The sequence below is a fragment of the Carettochelys insculpta genome, chromosome 3, assembly GCF_033958435.1.
Source record: "Carettochelys insculpta isolate YL-2023 chromosome 3, ASM3395843v1, whole genome shotgun sequence".
In the NCBI taxonomy this organism is placed as follows: Eukaryota; Metazoa; Chordata; order Testudines; family Carettochelyidae; genus Carettochelys; species Carettochelys insculpta.
In genome coordinates, this window is record NC_134139.1 from 202,799,241 (window position 1) to 202,821,053 (window position 21,813).

The following is a 21,813-nucleotide window of genomic DNA, read 5'->3' on the forward strand; positions in this document are numbered from 1 at the left end:
GTCTAACCACTGCACCGCACTGCCCCTAGAGCAGAGAACCCAGCAGTCCTGGCTCCACCCCCGCCCTAAGCACTGGCCCACACGGCGCCGTCAGCAGGGTCTGGAACCAGGAGTCCCGCGGCCTGGTGTTCCCGCCCGCTCGCCCGCCCTCACCACCAGGCCCTGAGCCCTCCCCCTGTGGACAATAGTGTCAGGTCCCCCCGCCGCCAGGCCCATCTCGTGTTCACCCGCCTTTGGGTGTCAATAAAGTTATTGAAATTGAAAAAAAAAAAGGTGGGGGGTGGAAGTGGGGAGGGAGGCCGCCCCTCGCGTCGCTCTCTCTCGCGAGAACTGACCCACCCTCCGCAACGGAAGCTCTCGCGAAAGTACGAGGACTCAATGGAAGTCTCGAGGGATTTGGTCCTGCACGCGAGAAGCGGAGGGAAATCCCGGCCTCAGCAGCATGGGCAGCGGTGGGTTCGAGGCAGTTGTTTCCCCGCCTTTGAGGTGCACAGCGGCAGCTTCCTGAGTGGCTCCCGCCTCGCGTGCGTTCATGGGCAGATTCGTCTCTCCCGGGGATGGAGGCGAATCTGCCGAAGCGGAAAGAAACGCGGAAGTCCCTGAGGATCAAAGTCATCTCCATGGGCAACGCCGAGGTGGGCAAGGTGAGGCTGGAGCCGAGGTAACAACACGGGGAGGGGATTGGCTCTTATGGGAGTGACTGACAAGCGGACTGTTCAATGGGAGTCCGTCTTCCAATTGTAATCCTCCTAAATTCCTCATAGGCGTGGGGAGGCGAGACTTGACCATCGTTTAACCAATCAGAAGGCAACAGTGTCAAAAAACAGGTAGTAGCGGTGGGCGGAGCCTCTGAGTGACGGTTACTGGGTTCAGAGGGAGGGCTACTGCCTCTGCACTTTCATTGGCCCAGAAAACCTGGCGCTGCTCCTTTTTTGTCCCTCTCCTTTGTGGGCGGGGCGTCCAGATGCCCCTCCTCTTGCCTGTAGGTTTCTGCCTACCTGGGCTGCTTCCTGAGCTGCCCCCGCCACCTCTCTGCACTCCCACGGGAGACTCTCCCTTGGCTAAGAGCAGTATAGGGCCTGTGACCTGCAGTCTAGTGACCCCAATGCATGGGTGTCCTGCGTGCCGTGTCGCCTGTGCCCAGAAGGCTGCGATTACGAGTGGAGGGAGACCCCCCCCCGAAATCCCGCGGGTGGCCCCATATCACTGGATTTTATATATTAAAAAAAAAAAAAAAAGACCCCATTGTTTGCCTTAGGCTGGTCTCTTTATGTTTGACCTCCCCATTCCCGCTCTCCCACCTGTGCTGGCTGAGGGGATTCTGGCCCTGCTGCAGGAGCTCTCACCTCCCACATCTGCTCGTCAATTAATTGCTCAGCAATTAATCCTGTTCTCCAGTTCTTCCTCAGTTCTGTCTCCAGCCCCCTCATCAGTTCAGCCTCCCCCAACCCCTATCCTTGACACCCGCCACCCTCTGTCAGTCCTTCCAGCACTCAGCTCATCTGTTCAGAACCTACTGTCGTACACATCCATCCTCCTCATTTCCACCCCAGGCTATAATTCTGCCCCCCCCCATCCCCTCAGAGACTCACTTCTGCTCCTCTTAGGGGTCTTCACTCTCCTCAGGCCTGGGGGGCTTCAGTAGGGTCCCCTCTCTTACTTAACAGGCTGATAGCAGGAACACCAGCTGCCCAGGGCTGGCAGTGGCTGCCATGTGTGGCAATAGCTCTCACTGTCAGCTCCAGGGTGGACTGACAACAAGAGCTCTGTCATAGTGGGAATGGCTGACTGTGGAATCTGTGGCTGCCACAGTGCTTTCTAAGTAAACTTAATCCTAACCTGTCATCTGGGACTTAGGTTCTGGAGTGGGGGATGTCGAAGGGTAGGGGGCCGTGGTCCTCCCACTTTTGAAAGTGGACATGTTTGGCCTTTCCACTTTTCTTCCAGATCTGACCCCCTGCCCCTTCTCTTCCCATGAAGTGCCAGCCAGTCAGAAGCTGCAGCCCAGCAAGGAATCTAAGCAGCTGTGGGGAGCATGGACCGTCCACCTGCATGATTTGGGGGACCCAAGAGCAGCTCATTTCTCTGCTCCCAGGCCCTCTGCCCTAGGCAGGTGGAGGTTCTGTGGCTCCTCGCTGCTGCCTGGGCTGCTCTTACGATGACCTGGCTGCAGCGGAGCCAGGCTGGGGGACAGCCACACAGGCAGCTGTGGGAAGCTGAGGATCCTCCACTTCCTATCTTGGCAGATGGCTCCAGGGTGAGGACATGGGCTGGGGATTCCTCTCCCCCCAAGCAGGTGGAGGGGCCTGGACTGCCCCGCTCTGGGTTCTGGCTTGGCTGTGGGTGTGGCCTTGGGGGGGTGGGGGAAAATTAGGGGCAGGGGCGAGATCATGGAGAAGCAGAGACTAGTGCCCACCGACTTTTAGGAAGAATCTGTCACCCCTGATCTGAGAGTAGAACTCTCAAATGTCAGAATTTCTCTTTTCCAGACATGTTTGGGTCTACTTCATCCAACCTATAGTAGGCCCCAAAGAGCACAATTTGCCGTATCAATTTGCATTTCTGATGTTTCAGGCCCTCAGGATGCAGCATAAGAAGCAGAGCAAATAGAGTTCTCTGGGAATCTTTTTGATCTGTGAGTTGGATTCAGGGCCTCTGTGGGTATGGGGCAGGCATCTTGGTCACCTACTAGGTATACCAAATGACCTGCATGCCTCATCATATGCAAGCCTGTGTATTTAATTCAGTACTTAGAATCATAGAATCCTAGGGCTGAAAGGGAGGCTAGGAGGTCAACTAGTCAAGCCCCCTGCCTGAAGCAGGATCAACCTTAACTAAATCACCCCAGCCAGGACTTTGTCAAGCCAGGACCTTAAAACCTCTAGGGACAGAGATACCACCACCTCTCTAGGTAACACATTCCAAAGCTGTACCACTCTCCTGGTGAAATAGTTTCTCCTAATATCCAACCTACACATCATCTTCTTTAACTTCAGACCATTGCTTGTTGTTCTGCCATCTGTCACTACCGAGAACAGCCTCCACCTATCCTCTTTAGAGCCCCCTTTCAGGAAGTCGAAGGCTGGTATAAAATCACCTCTCACTCTTCTCTTCTGCAAACTAAGTCCAAGTCCCTCAGCCTCTCCTCAAAGGTCATGTGCTCGAGCCCTTAATCATTTTCATTGCCCTTCACTGGACCCGCTCCAGTGTAACCTCATCCTTTCTATATACTGGGTGTCAGGGATTTTTCCATCTATCCCTTGGGCATCATCGCCCCTGTGGGTCAGGGGAGGCAAGCCTTTGGCCATTAAACATCAATGCAGGCACATGAAAAATCTAAAGTCTCATAGGCTGCCATTTAGCAGCCCCTGCAACGGTCACTCTGAGTCAGTTGGTCTCCCCGGTAACCTGAACTCATGAATAATTCATGAAGCCAGGTTTGAAATGGAGTCCTCCAATTGGCCGAGGGTGAAGAGTTTCCAGAACCTTCGGCAGAAAGGAGGACCTGTTTGAAAACCTTGGTGTAGAATCATGAATATTATAATGAGCTAATGAATAACCATGAGAACTCTGTAAATTCTGAGCTGTCAGCTCAGTCCCTGGCCCTTGGGTGCTGGGACAAGGACTCCACAGACCCTATAGAGGAGAGCGTTGGCCGCCAGGCATCCGCTGATCCTGAGGCTAGCTCAATAGAGCAAAGAGCTGAATTCACTGCGGCGCCTGCCCTTTGGGTGGCGCCGCTCCTGAGCTGAAACACCGCAGCTGCAGCTCCCCTCAGAGGAGGAGCCTGTCAGCTGTGAAGCGGTGCCGTCGCCCAAGCGCCTCTCCGCACCCGAGCACCGCGTTTGCTTCTAGGAGCGGCAAGTGGGCTTCTTGGCGTACTCACTGGGTGGCAAACTGGCCCATGGCTTTGGCCACAGGTACTGCGTACCCAGTGAGGAAACCGGAAGCCCACCAACGCCATCTTGCTGCCGCCGCTCCTCCAGCCATTCCACCGCCTGCACGCCGCCCCCATAGTGAGACATGACAACCTTACCTAAAGTGGACATCTCGCCGAACGAGCTGTGGTAATATCACTCCCACCACAGTAACTGACCTTTCAAGTACTGACTACTTTATTACTAGTTACTGACTTCACCTAAATACGACAAACACCGGATTAGACAACTTACCTTAAAATGACTACTGGACTTGACTACCTACTATGAATAAAGACTGCCGGACTTGTCATCTTTTATTTAACTTTGTATAGGCCGGGCCTAAAGGCCCAGGCCAGGTTTTCCTATGTAATATAAATGTAAAGATTAACGTTAAATAGTATTATTGGTACTGATAGTATTAAGATGAATAAGTAGTATAGACAATTAAAATATAGATAAATAAGTAGCATAAGGATAACTGATTACCCCATCCTAACCTTATTGTTCAAATTCACTTGCGACCTATGCAGGTAGGGAGTAGGTAGCTCCCCTGCCCGCGTAACTTTTATTTATTAGTTATTTATTGTTTTCCGAGTTTATATATAATAATTGAAGATGATGGGATGTGGTACCACCCGCTCGTCCAGTGGCTTGAGAATCTGAACACCTAATTTAATTTCCCCACTCTCTTTAATCGATGTATATTTGTATTTATGGGTATAGTATGGTATAACATGATAGATAGAGACTAGTTCAATATAGCACAGCATAACACAATATAGATAGCATTAATAGGTAGTTGTACTTAATAAACACAGCGAGTTTGTTTGCACTAGCATTCTCTTGTCCCGGATTTTTCCTTTCTTTCGCTCTCTCCATCTCCGCTAGCTCCTTCCCCCCGGGTGCTATCTGAGCGGAGTCACGTGCATCTTCCCGGGTGGAGCTCTCGCCTACCGTCCTCTGGTGGGGTCACAGCAGGGTCTGACCGGGTCCTTGGGATACCCCAGGAGGGCCCCGGCCCCCCTCATCAGCGACGCGCCCATTCGACCACCTATCCTCGTTTAATCCTACCATCACCGTCCAGACGATATTGCGTTGCGGCACTGGGGAGCCCAGAAATGGACGCAATACTCCAGATGTGGCTTCACCAGTGCCAAATAGAGAGGAACAACAACTTCTCCAGATCTGCTGGAAATGCTTCTCCGAATACACCCCAGTATTCCATTAGCCTTCTTGGCTACAAGGGCACACTGTTAACTCACATGCAGCCTCTCATCCACTGTAATCCCCAGGTCCTCTTCTAATGCGCTGCTACTTAGTCAGTCGGCACCCAGCCTGTAACAATGCTTGGGATTCTTCTGTCCCAATTGCAGGACTATGCACTTGTCCTTGTTGAACCTCATCAGATTTCTTTTGGCCCATTCCTCCAATTTATCTAGGTCCCTTTGGACCCTATCCCTGCCCTCCAGCATATCTACATGTCCCCCTATCTTAGTGTCATCTGCAGATTTACTGAGGGTGCAATCCATCCCCTCATTCAGGTCACTAATAAAGATTTGAACAATACCAGCTGTAGAACTGATCCTTGGAACGCCACACTTGAAACTGACCACCAACCAGACAGTGAGCCCTTGATCACTACCTCTTGGGTCTGACCATCTAGCCAGCTTTCTAGCCATCTTACAGTCTATGTATTCAATCCATACTTCCTCAACTTATGAGCAAGAATGGTGTGCGAGACCTGTCTCAAAAGCTTTGCTAAAGTCAGGGTATATCACATCCATTGACTTCTCCATGTCGCCAGAACCATTGTAGAAGCTAATCAGATTGGTCAAGTGTGACTTGCTGTTGGTGAATCCATGTTGACAACTCTTGACTACTTTTCCCTCTTCCAAGTGCTTCAGAATGGATTCCTCGAGGATCCCATCCATGATTTTTCCGGGGATTGAGGTAAGGCTATCCTGTCTATAGTCCTCTGGATTGTCCTCCTTTCCTTTTTAAAAAACGGGTACTACATTTGCCTTTTTCCAGTCACCTGGGACTTCTCTTGATCTCCACAAGTTTTCAAAGATAATAGCCAAAGGCCCTGTAATGACCTCTGCCAATTCTCTCCGTGCCCTTGGATGCATTAAATCCAGGTGGAGGGATTTGTGTGCGTCCAGCTCTTTTAAATAGCTCTCAACCTGTTCGTTCCTCACCAAAGGCTGCCCACCTCTGTCCCATACTGCATTGCCTAGTGTCATAGTCTGGTGCTGACCTTGTCCGTGAAGACTGAAGCAAAAAAAGCATTGAGTACTTCAGCCTTTACCGCATCATCTGTCACCAGGTTACCTCCCCTATCCAGTGCAGTAATGGTCCTGCACCCTCCCTCACAACCCTCTTATTGTTAACATGCCTGTAGGAACCCTTCTTGTTGCCCATGATATTTCTTGCTAGCTGCAGTTCCAATTGGGCTTTTGCTTTCCTGATTACCCCCAGCATTCTCCAGCCATATGTTCCACTTCTTATACACATCCTTTTTGAGTTTAAGCTCACCAAGGATTTCCCTTGTAAGCCAAGCTGTTTGCCTACCATATTTGCTTTTCTTACTGTGCATTGGGATGGTTTGTTCCTGTGCCTTCAATAAGACTTCTTTAAAATACTGCCAGTTCTTCTGAACTCCTTTCCCCTTCATATTAATTTCCCAGGGGATCCTGCTGATTAGTTCTCTCAGCGGGTCAAAGGCTGCACTTCTGAAATCAAGGGTCTGTACTTTACTGCTCACCTTTCTTACTTTTGTCAGAATCCTGAAATCTACCATCTAATGATCGCTGCAGCCCAGGTTGCCACCCACTTCTATTTCTCCTACTATTTCTTCCCTGTTCGCGAGCAGCAGATCAGTCCTTCTTCCATGTCCCTTACGTGTGGTATCCCCCAATGCCCCATCTTGTCATAATCAAGTCAGGTACATTGTCAGCTCTTCCTGTCTCAGGGTTTTGCTGCCCATCACTATAGCATCTGAGCACCTTCCATGCAAAATGGATTGGCAATAACAGCACCACTAATGGACTCTTAAGTAGAAAAATTGGTCACAATCAGGTGATTTGTTTTGGATGGTTCTTTCGTTCTGGGTCTCCCCTCACTCTTCCCAGGATTGTGCCAATGTCTTCATTTGTGCAAAATGCTACAGATGCCTATGGTGCTGTATATAAATAATATGACTAATAATAATAATGTGAAACAGCCTTCTCTGTGATATGGTGCAGACATGTTCAAATGGGCGTCTTATTTTTTTTTAGAGCTGTATCATAAAGCGGTACTGTGAAAAGAGGTTTGTTCCCAAGTACCTGGCGACAATAGGAATCGACTATGGCGTCACCAAGTAAGTACCCTTTTCTAGTTACTTTTACGGGTAACAACAATTCCAAAGTGAAAAACCATGTCCCACGCTGTGCTTACCTGCATACCTCCAGCTTCCATCCAGGGCACACCACACGATCCATTGCCTACAGCCAAGGACAAAGGTACAATCACATTTGCTCCAATCCTTCAGACAGAGACAAACACCTACAAGGCCTTTACCAGGCATTCTTAAAACTGCAATACCCACCCGAGGAAAGAGATTAACAAAGCCGAACGTATACCCAGAAGCCACCTGCTACATGACAGGCCCAACAAGGAAAGTAACAGAACACCACTGACCATCACCTACAGCCCCCAGCTAAAACCTCTCTAGCAATCAGCAATGATCTACAACCCATCCTGGACAATGAGCCCTCACTCTCTCAGTCCTTGGGAGGCAGGCCTGTCCTCACCTACAAACAGCCTGCCAACCTGAACCAAATTCTCCCCAGCAACTATACACCACACCACAGTAACTCCAGCTCAGGAGCCAGTCCCTGCAACTGGTTTAGACTTGCCCAATTCACTTGGTTCCTCAGTTCTTGGTGTGGGGTTAGTGGTTTAGTCTGTTTGTGCTGGGGCATATTTCCCTATAACAATTTAAAAGGGTCTCTGGACCCTGCCTCCAACCCACGTGCCTCACTGCATTGGTCAAGTGCCCATGCAATTCACCCTAACGTGCCCAAGCGTGGCCGTTCCCTTAAGGGTCACCAGGTAATTTTGCACAAGTCCGTACCGCCGCCCTTCTTCGTTTAACACATGCACCGTTTTCACGAACTTCTCCTCATCTTCTTCAATGATAACTATATCATCCGCGAACCTCAAGTTGTTAATTCTTTTCCTGTGCACAGCTGTCCCTTCTACCTCTTCCTTGATCTTGTCCATCGCTCTCTCCAGAGGTGCGATGAAGATACTTGGCAATATTGGATCTCCTTGTCTCGTACCTCTACTTGTTTTAAACCAACTTCCCAACTCCCCGCATGTTCTCACCGCTGCCTCCGCATTGTCATTCATATGCTTCAAGAACCATATGAGCCTGCTATCCACTCCGTATGACTCTAGCACGGCCCAAGTCACTTTCTGATCCATACTGTCAAATGCCTTTTGAAAATCGACAAAGCAAGCATATACGTTCTTGTTCTTTCATCTAGCTTTTTCCGCTATCAGTCTTAGTGCCAATATCTGCTGTATGGTACTTCTATCTTTTCTGAACCCTGTTTACTCATCTGCTACGTGCTGTTCTATCTGTGTTCTTAGTCTCTCAGTCAGTATCATCAGCACCTTACCTAGATGACCTGTTAGGGCAATCATTCTGTAGTTCTTGCATTCCAATGTACTTCCTTTCTTGGGTCTTGTCACTAGCACAGATCTTGTCCATTCCTTAGGTGCCTTCCCTTCTTTTCATGCTGTATTACATAGTCGGTGTATTTCCTGAATCATGCTTTCTCCACCGTATTTGATCCCTCACATGATCTCATCATTTCTAGGGCTCTCGTTGTGCTTTAGTTGTTTCACTGCTTTTTGTACTTTCTCCTTCAAAATATCAGTCTCAGTCTCCATGCTCGGTGGAGATATCTCTTTCAGTTCTTCAGTCATGGTAACATCCCAAAACCTGTAGGAGAACACATCAATCTCCCTGCACACTCAGTAACAGATTTAAACGTAGCCATCCTGCAACAAAAAAAACTTCAAAAACAGACTCCAAAGAGAAACTGCAGAGCTACAATTCATTAGCAAATTGGACACCATCAATTTAGGATTGAACAAGGACAGGAATGGCTGGCCAATTACAAAAGCAGTTTGCTCCTCTTTTGGTGTTCACACCTCCTCGTCAGCTGCTGGAAGTAGGCCACATCCTTCCTGACTAAATTGACCTCATCAACTCTGGCCTTCCTCCTGATTGGTACTCCCTTCTTTACTTGTGCCTGTCTATTAATACCTGCCTCTAGAATTTCCATTCCATACATCTGACAAAGTGGTCTTTGCCTGTGAAAGCCTATGCTCCGGTCTGTTTGTCTTTAAGGTACCACAGGACTTCTTGTTGTTTTTGCCTGCCCCATGCTGACTGTGTATATGTGTCAGTGCTGCATTTGACACTAACTGAAAAGATCGAGATGAGTAAATGTAATATGAACTTCAGCACTGAAGGGAAAGAAGTCACGGCAAAATGAGGCAATCTCTAAACACTGTGATATGTGTCTTAATGTTGCTATCTGTTTTATGATACCTTTAATATGTATCAAAACATACTGTGTGTTCAATGTGGTCATTGTTGACTGGGTGGTTTTTAGATTGTAATGTCGCTGGTGTTTGGAGGCTTGAATTATATTACCGATTGTGTACGAACAGTTTAAGACTGAGTGGTCATTTCTTATCAGCTCTTTGCTCCTTTTCTGGTCTGTACAAAAAATCAAGTTGATAGAGTTTCCTGTACAACTAAAGAGAGCTAGAGATCTGGTTGGCTTTATCCCCCTTGATAGCCTGGCTGCCATGCTTAACAGTTATTTACTTTCACAAGATCCCCTCTTGTATTTTTATCACGTGAAACTAGACCAGAAAAAAAATAATCTTGCTAATTTGGTAACATTACATATCTTTCTTTCTGAAAAATGGGCACATTGAAATGAGAACTCAGGGAATCTTGTTGGGAGGGAACTCACTTTCACTGGGTCATGCTGTGTGAGCTTCATACCCCTTCTGAATATTTCTCCTCTGCCATTTCAGAGTCCAAATCAGAGATCGAGAAATTAAAGTGAACATTTTTGACATGGCTGGGCACCCCTTCTTCTATGAGGTAAGGGAGAACCAATTTCTTCTGTGCTGTGAGGTTTGGATTAACTTCGGTCATTTACATAAGTAGATCAGCAGGGCTGTGAGCAATAGGTAAGTGATGGTAAGAGGCAGGTAACAGAAGAGATCTGTAGGGAGCATAAATTGGCATAATTGCAGGAATTCTTATCCTGACAGAGAGCGGTTGCTTCAGGAGTTAAAATTTTATTTCCCATATCCCAGGTTAAAATACTGTGCTGCACAAGCGACATACTATGAATGAGCTTCTATGGGTCAGAGCGATAAATATTTCTGCTTAAGCACATTGGCTGTAGAATGAAGGTGGATAATACTGACAAATCTGTAACACTGCCCTCCATCACCAACCCAGCACTTGCCAATCTGTAAAGGTGTAATTGAGACATCAGGATGCAATGGACAGAGCATGACACTGTGACCCAGGAACGCCTGTATTTTAGCTGTGGCAGGGTCCCTGACTCATTGTATTCTTGGGCAAATTTAGTTAGGCCCTCATTTTCAGAGAAATCAGGCACCTGTATCATACCTGAGACTGTGGGTGCTCAGTAAAGTACTTCTCAAGGTGAGGTTCTAAGCCAGTTGGGCCTGGGAACCCAAAATAAGTGGTCTCCACCGTTTCTTGTAAGCTGAGCACTTGGACAGTCACCCAGAAGAGAGTCACATGCCTCCCAGCTGATTAGCAGATTCTGCACATGGATGCAAAAAAATACAGGGAGCACCAGTGGACTCCCAAAAGCGCTAACTTAAGTGACTTGCCTGAGGTCACAAAAGGGAGTCAGTGTTCAGGTTGACTACAATACTGAAATCTGTAGTGGCTCCTGTACTATCCTCATTGAGCAGGCCTTGTTTTTTCACTGCCCCAAATAACATTACTGATATTATTTCTTACTTACACAGACCCTAAGGCACTGTATGTGCACATTTAAGGCTCCAGATTCCCTGCCCTGAGGCGCTTACAGTCTAGGATAGTTTAATATGTTTAGCCCACTGGCCAAAGTGTGTTACACATCCTCCCTCTGTGCCTGATTCATAGAGGATGCGAGTCATACAGAGGTTGGTTCTCTTGGTCTTGTCACTAGGATCAGCCAAGGTGGCGTTCATCACACTGTCCTCGCTCTTTCTGTCCTGGGTAGGTGCGCAATGAGTTTTACAAGGACACTCAGGGTGTTGTTCTAGTGTACGATGTTGGACAGAAGGAGTCATTTGATGCACTGGAGGCCTGGCTGGCTGAGATGAAGCAGGAGCTTGGACCGCATGGAAACATGGAAAACATTGTCTTTGTCGTCTGTGCCAACAAGGTAAGCCATGTGAAGCGAGAAGATAAGAGTCAGGAATTCCTGGCTGAAACATGTTGTTGTGCAGCAGCTAGGAATGAGTTTAGTGTGCGGTGAATTGGAACTTGCTAAGACTCTAACTTCTGAACAAGACACTAGTAGCTGTGACGTTTGCCAAGTTTGCTGTGTTGCCCTGTACTCTGGTCTTGGGTCTTGCGTGCAGATTCTCTTCATGATTTCAGAATCCTCTATTTAGGTTCCCTTTCCAAAAAATGTAGGCTTCTTCACGAGGCTGTCCTGGGAAGTCCATCGCTGATGCTACAGTGAGATGGTAAAACGGGTTTCAGTGCAAAACTAAAAAAGCAGTCCTGTAGCACTTTAAAGACTAACAATTTAATTTATTAGGCAATGCACTTTTGTGGGAAAGTGTGTGAGATCCAGGCAATCACAGCCCTCTAGGTAGCCCTGTTGTGACAGCTGTTCATGGATTGTGGTACACAAGTCTGTTTCTCTACTTTGTTTGGCTCAGATTGACTGCCCCAAGCACCGCTGCGTGGATGAAAGTGAAGGGCGACTGTGGGCAGAAAGTCGGGGGTTTCTTTACTTTGAGACATCGGCACAGACAGGAGAAGGAATCAATGAGATGTTCCAGGTAACTTGAAACTACAATGAAAAGGATGTGGCCCCCATGTGTAACCTTCTTTTGTCAATAGAATGTTTGTTAAGTACTTTGAGCTATAGAATCTATTGACTGTTGATAATAAAGGCTGCATCATGGTAAAATTCCAGCTTTCTGCTCTGAGCCCAGCATCCTGAAAACTCCTGTCTGGTAACATCTGTATTCAGAGTGAGAGATCGATCTGACTGTACATCAGGGACTCCAGGCACATGGCTCCATAGTTGATAGACAAGACAAGATGTAGCATACCATGGGTCAGTTACTATAGGTAGGGGTGTCTTTTCTGTTCTGGGAGGCAACAGAGCAGTTCTGGTAGTGTTGCTTGTGGAGGAACTATTGATAGGTCATGTTCTGCAGCTCACGTCAGTGCTCGTAGAGCTTTGAGTGGATGAGCCAAGAACCGGCAAGCCCTTGTCACAGCCAGTGTTGCAATATACTCAGGATGGTCTTATTGCTCAGCTTCGTAAATGGGTTCTGCTGGCTTCTTCCAGAAAAGGGGGAAGCTGTCAGCTAACTCCTCTTTGCATTTTCAGGCCTTCTATTCCGCAATTGTTGATCTGTGTGACAATGGTGGGAAACGCCCCACTTCGAGCATGAGCGTGGGGTTCACCAAAGAGCAGGCAGACACCATTCGGAGGATTCGCAGCAGCAAAGACAGCTGGGACATGTTGGGAGTCAAACCTGGAGCCACGAGGTAAAGGCCACTTCAAGATTTCCTGGTTGTCTTTGACTTATTGCAACTTGAGTCACAGATTTTGTTTTAAGGCCAGAACGGGACTGTTACCATCATCTAGTCTGACCTCCTTCAGAACACAGACCAAAACACCTCATCCACTAATTTCTGCATCAAGCTCATAACTTCTGTTTGAGCTGGAGCAGATCTTTAGGAAGACATTCAGCCTTCATTTAAAGGCTTCAGGTGATGGAGAGTCCACCACAGCCCGAGAGAATTTATTTAGTTTGAATTCCCAAACATTGGATCCAACACCTAATCTTTTTTCTGCTAAAAAGTCATCTACTATCAGAAGTTTCTTCCCCGTGTAGGTAGGTACTTATAGACAGCCGTCATCAGCTAGTCTTAACTTTTTCTTGGATAAATTCAAGAGGTTGATTTCAGAAGTCTTCCACTACAAGACAGGTTTTCCAGACATAATAGCATTCTTGTAGCTCTCTTCTGAACCCCTTTCAGTTTTTCATCATTCTCTTCTGCTGTGTGGACACCAGAACTCGACACAGTATTCCAGCATTGGTCTTGCTAATGATATGGTCAGAGGTAATACCATCTCCTTTTCTTGCACGTCGTCGATTAAAATACTGAATTGTTTGGGCCAAGAACAGATGCCATGCAAAGCACCTCCATAAAATGACAATTCTCCATTTACGTTACCAGCTAGGATTTAATATGACCTTACTTAATACGAGTCCCCCTTGATTTGGAGAAGTGGGGTTTGTTTAAATCACAATGTTATGTGGGACTAGACCAAATTCCTTACAGAATCTAAGCGTGTCAAGTCAACAGTTACCTGGTCAACCAAACATGTCATTGAATCAAAAATAACTAGTTTACATGACAAGACCCATTTTCCATAGAAGCATTTGGACTTGAAATTAATGATGCTTCTGTCCTTTAATTAACAAGGAAGCCAATGTGAGTTTCCAGCTAGAGAGAGAAAGTCGTTTGGTCTGGGAACAGAACCTACTTGAACACCTCGTCAGTGATTCTTATTTCTTCTGTGGCCTTGGACAAACTGCTTAATTCCTTTCTGCCTCCCATTTTTATGTCTATAAAATAGAGATTTAAATACTTGCGTCACTAACGTTTGTATGTCACTTCAAGAGCCTCATGTGAAGTACACCTTGTTAGGCAGCGCGTGGAAGCATTGTCATACATTCCTCTGGGAGGTTGTAGCGCTGGTCGTCTAGATTGTGGATTTCCTGTGCAAAGCCCAACAGTTGCAGCTCGTGCTGAGTAATACAGTTGTGAGACACAGTGAACAAAAGATGAAGCTTCACTTGACTTGCCACATGTCAGATCAGAGTGAAGTAACCAGAAGACGCTGTGGTCCAGTGGGCAGCAGACTGGACTCAGACGCCAGGCTCTGTGACCTCGGGCAAGTCACTTCACTTCTCCGTACCTGGGTTTTCCCATGTGCCAAAATGGGGATAATTATATTTGCTGCCACTGTCAAGTTGTTTGGCTCTGTGGGTGAGAAGAGGACTGCAACAGATAAAATCTTTTTAACTCTGTTCAGCTGGCAAGTGTATATAGTCTTTTGCCCTTTCTTGCTGCTGCTTTGTCCTGTCCTGAAATGAACCCTTATGATCTTTCCAGGAGAGAGGTGTTGAGATTTGTACATGTGAAGCAGTATCTTTCCCTTGCTCCCTAGCTGTAGGGAAGTTTTTGTGCTGCCCTAAAGCTGCTGTTTTTTCTGCACACCTTGGCTGCATCTACACTAGCCCCGCCCCTCCCCCCTTTCGGAAGGGGCATGATAATGAGCGAGTTGGGAAGATGCTAATGAGGCGGTCCCGTGAATATGAACCACCTCATTAGCATAATGATGGCTGCATGCGATTCGAAAGCACCATTTTTGAATCATGCACTGCCCATGTAGATGGGGGTGTTTCAGAAGGACCCCTGGACTTCAAAAGCCCCTTCTTTCTAAAACTAAATAGAAAGAAGGGTCTTTCAAAGTCTGGTGGGTCCTTCTGAAAGGCCCCTATCTACATGCGAATCACGGGCAGCCACCATTATGTTAATGAGGTGTTGCATATTCATAGAAGCACCTCATTAGCATCTTCCTAACTCATTCATTGTCATGCCCCTTCCAAAAGCAAGGGTCTAGTGTAGACAGAGCCCTTGAGGCTAGGAATTGGTGCATGTTTGGGGTTTTTCCTCCAAAAAAGACTTCCCTGTTTTCTAAAGATGGCAGACTGCTGGGTGGAAGTGGTCATTCATACCCATCCTACAGAGTGTTGCGAGTGATTGGAGCAGGGAATTGAAAATTTGGGTTCCTGGCTCTGCTGAAGGACAGGAACAAGTCAACTTCACCTCTGTGCTCAGTGCCCTACCTGAAATTCCCAGACTGTCTATCTCAGAAGGGCGCAAGGAGGCGCCACAAATGTTTGTAAAGCTTTCTGAAATCCTCAGCAGGAAGGTGCTTATCAAAATGCAAAGGGGGTTATTTAATGTGCCCGAGAAGAGAACATTAGGGCTGCACTGCCGTGCCTTAAGCTTCAAATGTTCCCTGCAAGTTCTGCCCTGGCAGAAGTTCAGGACTTGCCACTGACCAGGAGCCATACCCTCCTGCAGAGCTCAGTAGCTCTCCAGCTGAAGAAGCATGCTAAGGGAATTGGTGACTTCACTTGCTCCACAGGAGCTCCTCCCTCAGCCCTCTTTTCTCCTCGTCAGGAGCAGAGATCTAGCTCAGTGGTTAGAGCATTGGCCTTGTTAACCCAGGATTGCAAGTTCAGTCTTTGAAGGGGCCTTTCCAGGGTTGAGGCAGGTTAGATTTTAAAAAAAAAAAGTCAGGGATGGTGGTAGATCCTGCTGAGTACAAGGGACTGGACTTGATGACCTCTTGAGGTCTCTTCCAGCTCTATGAGATGTGTATATCTCCATGTTTCTTTTCAGCACGCAAATAGGGTACAGCCCAAGGCCTGACCATCACTTCATTTCTGCAGCCTGTGCAGTCCTCCAACCCACAGTGAACAGAGCTGGCACGAAAACTCCTGCATGTGCGCTGTATGTAATCTGAAACAGTCATAACTCTTAGCTTAAACCCAAGTTCGTTCTGAAAAAGAGCCACATGCTACTCTTCCAGAAGGGTCGCTTCCTTGCGGAACTCCAGCTGGGCTGGCTGTAGACCTCTTCACAAACCATTGGGGAGAATATATTTGCACTGGGGAAGGTGAGTATTTTTTTCTTTCCACTTGCCTTGTACTGAGAAGTTCATCCTGTGCCTTCCCAATAGCTTCCTGTCATATTTACATTGAGGCACAGTCCAAGCCTGGAGAATATCAGCCTTCAGGGGAAGGGTTTGGAAGTTTATAAGCAACTGCAAAGAGCCAGGAGTTGGGAAGGTTGGAAGGGGCAGAGCTCTGTACTTTCTCTTCTGCCCCCGCTCACCATCGTAGGGCTGACGGCGCATCCTAACATGGAGCGGTACATAAAGGGCGGATTCTGGACATCACCCTCTTGCTGATGATTGTCTCATCTCTCCTAGGGACGAGGTGAACAAAGCCTATCGGAAGCTGGCAGTGCTGCTCCATCCGGACAAGTGCGTGGCCCCCGGCAGTGAGGACGCCTTCAAGGCTGTTGTGAATGCGCGAACGGCACTTCTCAAAAACATCAAATAGGGGACAGAGCCGGAAGGCCCACCCTGGCGGACACCACACCCACCGTTCCTGGAGAGCCAGTTGACCAGGGCAACCCTCTCCTCCCCAGCACTCATTCCATCTTAGTAAAGGGGGCGAGGAGCCTCCCCCTACTTCCACCAACTGATGTAGGAGCAGGAGTTGGCCCTCAGTAGCTGCATGTCACCGCTGCACCGGTTTCTATGTTGAGAGCTGAGCAGGGATGTGATGCTCAGTGCACGCAACCTGGTGAGGGCTCCTGACCGAGTCTGAGACCCACATCCATGGTTGGCTAAGCAGGTGCTGCACCCCTGAAACAGGGGTGTTGCTCCAGTTTTCACCAAGAGTGGATTTGGACCCCAGTCTTGTTTTGCATGAGCTCTTGAATGAGGCCTCCCCTGCTAGGCATTGTTGGCCCTTGAGGCTTCTCCTCAGATGGGTGGCAAGGGGCTGGTTTCTAATGCATCGTTGTGGTTGGTGATCCCATCTGCACGCTGGCCTAACCCAGCCCAAACAAGTCGCATGTGCTGAATGCTCGTCTTATAGCATTGGCTTTGTGCATGCTCTAAATGCAGAGGCAGGGATGCCAGCAGAGGCAGCCGCCTTGTACCTGGCTTAGCTGTCTATGCGGCAAATACCTCTTAGGTTCAGGAAAGCTCAGCATATAGTACCCGAGTCCTTGGAACTAGCAGAGAATGTCAGTGGCCTCTGTGTTTGACATATGGAATGAGGCGCTGACTTCTTGGCCACAGCAGGGTGATCTTTGGCCTGTCCACTTCCTAGGCTCTTACGTTAGGACCCAATACGGAACTTGGATGGGCGGGGGTAGGAGGAAAACCATCTCGGGTCAGACAGGGAAGCGCTGTCACTAGGGTAGAGACAGCAGAGGAATGCAGCTTCTTGAATGTGGCTTGAGTGCAGGAGGCCTTTGCTTTCTGGGCCCTGCAGCCAGCCCAGCGTATTCACAAACAAGCACAGAGTGGGGATGAAAGGAGGGTCGTGAGTGTTTATAACTGAATGCCAGGTCCCTGCGGGCAATGGTCTGTGTGGAGGGCCTGGCCTGCGCACCATACGCCAGGGAATCCTAGGCCCTAAGATTTGACTTAAGGAAACATGCACACCAGGCGTAGCCAGACTCCTGTTTCAGCAGGGAGGGCCTGTACTGGGCACCCTGAGTCCCAGTTGATGTCACAGATGACAGTGTGCTCAGCTCCTCTCAGGCTCAGGCTCTCTTGGGCTCTGTCAGGAAATGGCACCTGGAGGTTATTTCGTATGGACAAGCCAGTGTTGTGTTTCTTCATGTGCTAAGCAGAAGCAGCTGTCCTGAGCCTTTCCCGGGAAGGCTTAGTTCTTTCTCTGCCCCTGAACCAGGCTGCATTAGCCGCACTCCTGGCAATACTAAGCCCAGCAAGATGGGAGTGCCCAAGGAGAAACTGAGGATTAGATGGTACCTAAACCTGCATGTGGGTGAAAGGGGCATCCTTGTTAATCCCTCTGCTCCTGCTTGGCTGCTCAAGCACCAAGAGCAGTCTGTTCTCCTCCCCTCTCAGGGTGGGAGTTGCTGGGGGGCACTGACACGGACTCTGCATGGATAGGGCAGCAGGTCTTGCGTTGGCTACAGACAGGCTGCTTTACTGGACAGGACATGCTCCACCCTTACAGGGTGTTGTTGCTACTGCCCGCATACAGTCGCTCACACCTCTCCCCAAGTGCAGGCTCAAACCACCAGCCAGCCCAGAAGAAGCCCTGCAGGACTAAGGCCTGTAAACCTTCCAGCTCAGTGACAACAGAGCTTCCCCGCATGCTCTTTCCGTTGTTACACCTGACTAATAATGATAGCATGAACGTCCCTCTGAATATGCCAGCACCCCTGCCATATCTTCCCAGCCATAGACTGGAATCGCCTTTCACCCTCCCCATGGGCCTCTTTGCCTCACTGAAATAACCTCAACGGGAAGGGGTGCACAAGCTCTGCAGCTGCTTAACCCTCTCATGTGTGTCTCTGGTCCTCCACAGGCTGCTGGCATGGTACCAATGAGGCATGAGAGGTGCAGACTGTCTTGATGGACGTGTTTGAGTGAACAGCATGCCCCCAGCCCTCGCACACAGGATGAGGAAACTGACACAGTGAGGAATTTATTCAGGAAAATAGGGACCCAGGCTTTGCTGTGCACCTCTGAAAACCAAGTGCCATTTTGGCTCTCAGGTGGTGCACACTTTGTTAATTTCTTTTACAATCCCTTCACTGCAAATCTGCATGTCAGTAATGCAGCTTCTTAGGGGTCCTGCAGCAAAGGGGGTTAGGATGTTTCTGAGCCTGGAGGCGCATGCTTGTGTCTGAGACAGTGCTGGAAATTACAATCAGCTCTGTCCAGCTTCTTCTAGGGGAGCGAAACCATTGCAGTCATGTTATGATAGAATGAAGGGAAGGCTTTAGCTCTTACAGTGGTCCAGGGTGAGCCTTCCAGGCCAAAAATAAGAATATCCCCCACCCCCTGACTGTGTTTGGATTGACCTGTGCACTTTAAGCTTTGACCCCATATCCTATTTTATGTGGAGAGTCAGCTTTGCTTATGGGTGTATTTTCTCTGACTTCAGGTAAGTCTCTCGCTCTGCTTAACCTGTTGGATTGGAAGAGTGGTCTTCTGACCATTGCCCATGTTGTGCAAGATAGAATTGCCGTAAGCTCATGTGCCACTGTTTGCATTTTCATATGCTGCTTTGTCTTGCACATTGTGTTGCATTCTAGGCATCTCATTTAGTCAGTGTTTGCCTGATGTCGTGACCTAGTTCTTGCAAGGCCGCTGTCAGCAATTTAGGCTGGAATTTGGCCATTGCACTCTTTCTGGGAAATGAGAGCCTGATTTTTGCTGGAACCATACAGGAACAAAGCTGCAAGCTCCCCCTGCAGGTCTGCAGCTTTCTCCCTTGCATTTCCTTGTGCGCCAGATAGAAAAGGACAATCAGTAGAGGACAAAGGGTTGAAGCAATGCAAAAACTAAATAGTGGGAAATAAAAAGAAAATTAAAGACAAATTGCAACCACCAACAGCATTCCTGTTCTTAAAAGCCATTATTTCATGCAGTTGATTCAAGACATCCTGTTCCTCTCACTTTCAAGGCAACTTTTCTGTCTCTCCTCCCAGCCCTGTCCAAACAGTTTAATAGTTGACTTTTTGTTTGTTTGGCAGCGAATTTCAGGAATTTCATAGGACTAAATTATTTTGTTCTGCACCAAGTTTCGAATCCCAGGTTGCAGGAGGATGGAAGGGAGGAGCAGGGAGGGCATGCGGGGCTGGGGGAGATCTGCTGAAAATTAACGATTTTAAAGCTGACAGATACATAATTATTTAAGTCATTACTCCGTAAGGTTAACTTTAAGTTAGCAACATTTCTTCTCTCCCAATGCAAATTTAAATGTGCTCGTCTTAAATCAGCATTGGAGTTTTTGGAGCTGTGTCAGTTTACACTACCAGACGATCTGGCCCTACAAGTCTTTATAGTACTTGTAAACGCTTTGGGGGCCTCCTCATCTCCCGTGCTAAGGAAACCACTGGGTTTGGGCTTCCAACCTAGTTCTCTGTGTATTTTCCAGCAAGGAAGAATAAATGTCTGCTGCTGGATGGTGCAATTCGAAGCCATAAAGGCCAGCTTCTAGGAAGAGTCTTGTTAATGGCTGATTAGTGTTCTGAACTACTTCCTATGTTTATTAATATTCAGGGATGCACTTACCCCTTCTTATGTATTTGTCCATATGAACACTGAATGCACTGTATTTTATGCTTACAAAAATGCCCTTTGTTTTTTGGTTGGATTTATGGCTGCTTTTTTTTTTGTTGAGACAAACTTACTGGAAATACTGAAATGACTCTACACATGCATGTCTTGTCTAGGGTCTGGATGTAGTTTTAAGTGGTGTATTTTTATATAGTAAAAGCAGAGTTTAAAACAACAGCAGCATTGTGTATTTTTCTGACCCACTGTAACTTGTACTAGTAGAAGATCTTTACTGTCTGATTGCAGTTTGAATCACTTAGAACACACTGTTTTTCTGCTCCGCTGCTGAGCTGGATCTGGTTGATGGAGATAAATGTTTGCTAGGTCTAGAATGAACTTGGCTTTGTGGGCGCCAGAGGGCTCTGAATACAGTCTCTACACTATGGAGAGGCTCATTTAATAATCCCCTGTACCTAACAGTCAATGGCCTGAGCCTCCTTATATAAAGCAATAGGAATAATGTGTGTCTGAACATTTGCCTGTCTTACACTGCTGCCTATCACTGTAGGTCTGAGCTCCTTCTCCATAAAATCTGGAGTGAAACCCTGAGTGGACTTTGTGGAGTGCCTGCACATCTCCTTTTTAGACATCAGGATTCTGGTTGGAGTAGGTTTTGGGGGCGTATATAAGGGGTGTTTGATTTAAGACCATTACAGAAAGGAGTTCTTCAAAGAGGAAGCTTTGCAATATAGGTCAGTTAGTCTGAATTTGCTTGCTCTCCTCTGGTAGGTTGTTCCTCATTGGGATCCACTTGCTAGCGAAAGCTATGTCCTGGGCTGTGGGAGCTGCATTGTCCCACAGGAACATAGCTTCCATGGTGGTTCAGAGACGGAAATTCAGTCTCTGATTGTAGCTGGAGCTAGTTCGATTAGTTGGCTTCAAAATGAGAATTTGGACCTTAAGATGGCTTCCAGAAGCTGACAGGGAGCGGCTGGAGGAACTTGAGTACGTACCTGGTGAGCTTGCAGTGGCCTAAGTCATGGAGAGGCAGCATCTTCATATTCAGCTTTGGAAGCGAAGAATTACCATAATCCATCCCGGAGCTGCAAATGGCTGGATTCCTGGGGCCAGGTCCTCAGCATCAGCGTTTCCTGTGAGCTGTTTCACTTGTGTGGCTACTCAGGAGAGATTCAGTTGCCCTCAACCAGCTTAGCAGAGTGCCCACCCATTAGCAGGTAGGTTTTTGTTTCTACTGGTACTGCATATTTACATATGTGAGGGCTTTAAGCCTGGGGGTAGGAGGGTGGGTGGTTTGGGGCCATAGGGGGGCTCGTCAGACTTGAGAGCTGGCACTTTTTTTCCCCTAGAAAAAAAGCACTGACAAGCTATGGACTGAAACCTCTAAGGTGCAAAGCTACAGGGGGGGTCTTCTTGCCATCACTACTCTGCAGGAGTTGGTCTTGGCTGGCTGGAGAAGCAGGAGGAGGCCTTGGGCCTGGGCCTCTCCCCCTCACCAGGATGGATGGTACTGACTGTCCTGAATACTACACTGACAAGGGAGTCGTAGCACAGTTTGCCACCCCAGACTCATGACTGCAGCCAGACACACTGGGCCCCCTACGCCTTGGTTTCCTCTGCTGTCCCCATGCAATTCGTCACCTGCATGAGTTCGCCTGTGTAAG

At 48.0% G+C, this 21,813-nt stretch overlaps 1 protein-coding gene across 3 annotated transcripts; it reads left to right on the forward strand.

Annotated features, from left to right (window-relative positions):
- The first annotated feature begins 400 nt into the window (after positions 1-400).
- On the forward strand, positions 401-20,377 carry DNAJC27 (DnaJ heat shock protein family (Hsp40) member C27). 3 transcript variants are annotated; one of them, XR_012645154.1, is made up of 8 exons: positions 401-644; positions 7,199-7,281; positions 10,026-10,095; positions 11,243-11,407; positions 11,913-12,035; positions 12,596-12,756; positions 15,694-15,970; positions 16,286-16,409. XR_012645154.1 is itself a non-coding variant. In XM_074991435.1 (7 exons), the coding sequence occupies exons 1-7, from the start codon at positions 558-560 to the stop codon at positions 16,416-16,418; spliced, it is 822 nt and encodes a 273-aa protein (XP_074847536.1). In that variant the 5' UTR covers positions 401-557; the 3' UTR covers positions 16,419-20,377. The 3 variants fall into 3 exon arrangements, 2 of the variants coding, with proteins under 2 accessions (XP_074847536.1, XP_074847537.1); XM_074991435.1 differs by lacking the exon at positions 15,694-15,970 and having other exon boundaries at positions 16,286-20,377; XM_074991436.1 differs by lacking the exon at positions 15,694-15,970 and having other exon boundaries at positions 401-635; positions 16,286-20,377.
- The last annotated feature ends 1,436 nt before the right edge of the window (positions 20,378-21,813 follow it).

Excerpts from the sequence above, each read along its gene's own strand:
- DNAJC27 (XM_074991435.1), top strand. The coding sequence starts at position 558 with ATGGAGGCGAATCTGCCGAAGCGGAAAGAAACGCGGAAGTCCCTGAGG. Across the intron at positions 11,408-11,912 it reads TTGTCGTCTGTGCCAACAAG|ATTGACTGCCCCAAGCACCG; the intron begins GTAAGCCATGTG and ends TGTTTGGCTCAG. Across the intron at positions 12,036-12,595 it reads GAATCAATGAGATGTTCCAG|GCCTTCTATTCCGCAATTGT; the intron begins GTAACTTGAAAC and ends TTGCATTTTCAG.